This window comes from Saccostrea cucullata, unplaced genomic scaffold (assembly GCF_032062105.1).
Source record: "Saccostrea cucullata isolate Sc308-1 unplaced genomic scaffold, CSIRO_AGI_Scuc_v1 ctg18080, whole genome shotgun sequence".
Lineage (NCBI taxonomy): Eukaryota > Metazoa > Mollusca > Bivalvia > Ostreida > Ostreidae > Saccostrea > Saccostrea cuccullata.
The window spans coordinates 3,401-8,185 of record NW_026925772.1 but is presented as its reverse complement, the minus strand read 5'-3'; the positions used below and the strand labels follow the sequence as shown (position 1 = coordinate 8,185).

General features: G+C 32.1%; 1 protein-coding gene across 1 annotated transcript; it reads left to right on the top strand.

The window, feature by feature from the left end:
• Positions 1 to 754: 754 nt before the first annotated feature.
• Positions 755 to 4,167, top strand: LOC134269791 (uncharacterized; the record flags this gene model as incomplete). The annotated part of the gene is made up of 6 exons (XM_062752000.1): positions 755 to 925; positions 1,063 to 1,161; positions 1,249 to 1,401; positions 1,569 to 1,685; positions 2,979 to 3,420; positions 3,964 to 4,167. Coding segments are annotated over 6 exons (1,186 nt in total), but the record flags the coding sequence as incomplete, so codon positions are not given.
• Between the last annotated feature and the right edge of the window lie 618 nt (positions 4,168 to 4,785).

Genomic DNA, 4,785 nt, shown 5'->3' with positions numbered 1-4,785 from the left:
TGATGTTGAAAATTAACATGAACCGTTTTTTTGTAAAATTATGTATGAATTTTACGCGTTTAAATTTTACGGATTTATAAAACTTGTTATACGGTATACAGATATTTTTCAATTTTTGTGTTTCTTAAGTTTTTAGAAGAAAAAAATTGATATGCGTATTATAAACTATGACATAGCAATAAAAAAATTCTTAGATGTAAAGCAATTCAAAGACTTTCACGACCAGTTTCCTGATTTTACCCCCTCCGACTGATCCCCCCAAACAAAAGCACTTGGGATCAGAAAGGGAGAAATATTTTAAAGCCTGTACATTTGTAGCATGTCATCGACTTTGAGTTTTGTGGAACACACATCAGTTGTAATGGTGCCCATCTAAAAAACTGTAAAACATTGATTCATAGCTTACCTAGCCACCTTAATGTTGTTTATTCGCGCAGAAGAATATATTGTTACCTTTGTTTAAGGCGAGAGTCGCATCTTAGAAGTCCCTGTACAGCCAGGAGATCCAGTTTTCAATCACACAGTTACCGTCCGAGTTCGGATTTTCGACATCTATGGAGATTATGGACAATATTCTTCAAATATTACAGTAACGCCTTGTTACATTAATTTCTTTTTCATATATCCAAATGCAATTGTTTAGACCAATAACACTCAGAATCACTCTATTTTGACTGATTTTACTACTAAACAAAGCATTCTGTTTTGTGCAAGAATTTATACATATGTGAAGTGTGACGCTTTACCTATACAGGTCATCCCGCCTATCATCTCTCAACCTAAAGATTTAGAAGATGTTTCCACAATTGAGTCCTCGTTTCAAAACTTTGATTCAAAGTTCAACAAGTACAATCTGTCAGGAAATGACATTCAGACCTTGAATTTATTGGGAGCTGTTGCAGCCGGTTTCAAACGATTTCCCTTTGTACGTACTTGATCTCATGACTTCTTGCTTACTAAATACACATTGAACATTTGTTTAAAACTTTATACGGAGGTGTTTTCTAAGGAAAGAGTCAGATATTTAAAGTTTCTACTTTCATATTATTAATTTTTTTTAAGATTGACCAAACAACATCTGAAGTAGAGGTAAACGGTGATACAGAGTCCATTAATATCGACACATCCGGAGGGGGACCTGTGTTTGTTGTTTATCAAGAGGTAGGCTGTAAATAGAATAATATACATGGACTTCATATTATTGTTTACTTTTACAAATCCTAACAAGCATTTCTTATTTCAAAACAGAAAACTGTGAAGCTTCTTCAGCTGGTCAAAAGCATTGTTACCCCTGGCTGTACAAATTCCATCGACAGATTCAAATTAACAGACATACAGCAGATCTTCAGCACCTTTGATGCTCTGACTCGCTTTGAACCGTATTTGTCTTTGGAGGGAGTGGTTTGTGGTTCTCACTTTTCAGAATTATCTGTAAATTCTGTCTTATAACATCAATTTCTCTTGTTAAAATCAGAGATAAGTCATGAAATAAATATTGTTATTATGTACATTTCAAAATTTATAACTAAATGTTAATAAACTTATACAAATGAATCCATTTTAAACAGAAGATAATGGTGGTCATTGTGGACACTGTAATTGATTGTTTGGAATATGGCAGCAGGAGAAATCCTTTATCTCCGACGGCAGTAGAAAGTTTATCAGATATTGCTATTGGTAAGGCTGTAGACTGTTAAGATTTTAAAGACCCCCAACTTAACATGTTTAAAGTCTTTAAAAAAATCAAATTAATTTTACTTCTAGATATATACATGTAAAAATATACTTTCACAAATTGTTTTTTTTTTCTTGAAATACTCCATCTTTCATATTTCTGACTAGACCATTTTCAAATGTGCCTAGGGTCACTGAGGGCTAATTATACAAAATGATTTTAAATCCATAAATAAATGAATGAATTAAAAAACAAAAAGAGAATTATTTTTGTTCATAGAAAATTCTGTAATCCGTTCTAAGCATTTTTAATAGCTGCTTATTATTCTCTAAAATCTAAATAATTTCAAAATGTTCATGATAGTTTATCATCGTGTATTGGACAATGTCTTGAACAAGATGCTACCGAGGAAACTTCAGAACTTGGATGTAGAACTTTCCGAAGATGATATAAGAGCGGAAATCATGTTGCACATCAAGTTCTTTCTACAAGAAACCAGCCTGTTAAAACAAAATCAAAGAAACATAACTTTAGACTATCAAAGCATAAATAGACAAGTCGATTTTATTTATCAAATACAAGCACATTAGCGACAGTTTCAACTTAAGCAGAGAGAAACGGTATGAAATTAATAATATTTACAAATAAGCTAATTAGTAACCTTTACAAAATTTGCTGTCCAACATTAAAACAAACACGGCTAGAAAAAAGTAATGCTTTCTTACCAATTTTAGATAGAAATATTACAAATGGTAATTTTGATTAGTTCTACTTGTTTACCATTTTTGACAGCTACAGTATGAAATGAAAGAAATATTTTTCATTTGTTTTGATTTAATTTATTGCATTGCATATTGCATTGGAAGAAAAATATTTATTTTACAATTATTTCAGGCAAGAAAATGTATCCCAATTATAAAACAAATCCAGTCCGTCTTTTTAAATGTCATGCAAAAAACTATTGTTTTGGGCGAACGATTTTATTGGAATGCTAATCATGTACTGGAAATAATGATCAGGAAGATCCCCTTCAACGATCTTGAAAATGTCACAGATGAGTTTTTTAGACGTGTACATGAAGTGAATGACTCAATCACCCATGCATCCTACCTGGAATTTGCGGTATTTCCTGATATTAAATCTAATATTATTTTATTATGCGTAAAATTTAATATCAACATTGCATTATTATGAAAATGATATCAGCGTACATCTGGAATAGTTTAAGTGAAATTGAAAAGTGTCTTAAGGAAAGTGAAGTTAACAAGAAAATAATAACTGTTTTGATTATTTTTGTACTTAGGTGTCTAACTACTTAAGAAACCCCTACATATATGGAGAGAATGCAACCAAGGCCACTTCTTCCGTTCCAGTGATTAATATTCCTCAAAACATATCTGTGGACACCAATATTCCGAATAAAGGGAATCTGGAATTTAAGAGATATATTCCTCTGATCAATCCACGATATCCAGAACAGATGATTTATTTTGCTTTTGAAATAATAAATGGTGGAGATGCAGTGCTCATCTACATCAAACCTGATGAATTTGACTTCTTGGGTCATCAAGAGGTGCCTTTATATTCGTTTTATTTTAGTTCAGCTACTTTTCCAAAATCTGATTTGTTTGATTACAAGAAGGTGCTTGGTGTCGATGATTGGACAGGATATGGATTTAAGGTGTTTCTTCCAGGAGGTATATGTGGGGAAGGACTGTGTTATCTTGGCATAAAACCACTCACAGGTAAATTATGCGCCTACTGATTGATTGTATATTGCTTAACGTCTTCTCGAGAATTTTTCACTCATATGGAGACGTCACCGTATGCTGTGCGCCTACTGCCATAAAAGCAATAGTCCTAAAATGAGGTGTACGATTTACACTTTCCTTTAAACATAACACATATTGATGTATTACTACATGAACCTATACTTAATTAACGGATTTTATAAAGTAATTTTATTCTGAAGTGTTCTCGTATTCAAATAGAAAGGACTAATTCAAAGAACTGTAGAACACTAGATTTATAAACCTGTGTGATTGGTATTTTGTACATGTTACTGTGTGTATAAGCGAGACAAAATTTTCATCAATTCGGGTTAAACTCCATTATGGTTGATTATATTCTGTTTTGATAAAAATATATGCCAGAATGAAATTCTGGCGGAAACATAAAAGGCAATAAATGAATGAGGCAATGTATTTGTTTAAAACCTTTTTAATGTGAAAAAAGAAACAGTGTTGATGTATCAAAATTCAATAACGGTATAAAATTATTGTTTGTAGCCCCCGACACCGATGATTTCTCTGGAACAAGAAAAAGGAGAGCAGCAGAACAAGCAACTATTGAACAACCAGAGAACACGACCTCCAAATTTAATGCTTCGGATTTTGTCCTAGCTGAGGCTAACTTCAGTATGATATTTACAACAACAGGATGTAGAACTTGGGAAAAAGGAAAACAACTCATGGACAATGGAGAGATGTCTGGTATCAATTGTTAACTGTTGTTAACTTGTTTTATTTTTTATCTAATTGCATTTATGAGTTCCTTTTTGTTCAACCTTATTTTTATATTCTTTTTGATTTGTTTTCTTTAAACTCTCAAAGTTCACAGGAATATTAAAGTAAATTTTCAGTTACAGTGAAAACTATCATTTTATTCAGGAGCTTCATTAGTATAGGGACGGAGTTATTGGTAGAGAACGTAAATGTTGAGGCCTCTTCCCACGATAACCATTAGCCCTTTAAAAAATACCCTCTAAAACATAAATGAAAAAGTCCTAGCTAGGAACGTCAAATGACAATAAACAAATCAATCATTTGATATTCACTCTCTTACAGGTCATCAATTTTTTCAAAATGTTTATTATGAGGCCTGATCTATAACTTATGTCCTTAAACAGTTATTCAAGGTATCTCAAATCAGCTGAGGGGTGATCTTTCTGGTATTTTCTTCGATTTACAAAAAAGCTTTGTCATCCTTAATCTTTTTTGTCTTCAGCTTGTGAAGGACATATTAACATCAAGCGTGCGATGAGTTTTCAAGTCATTTTCAAATTGAAATATATCAATTAAAATATTTACTTGTTAAACTGGTATACCATT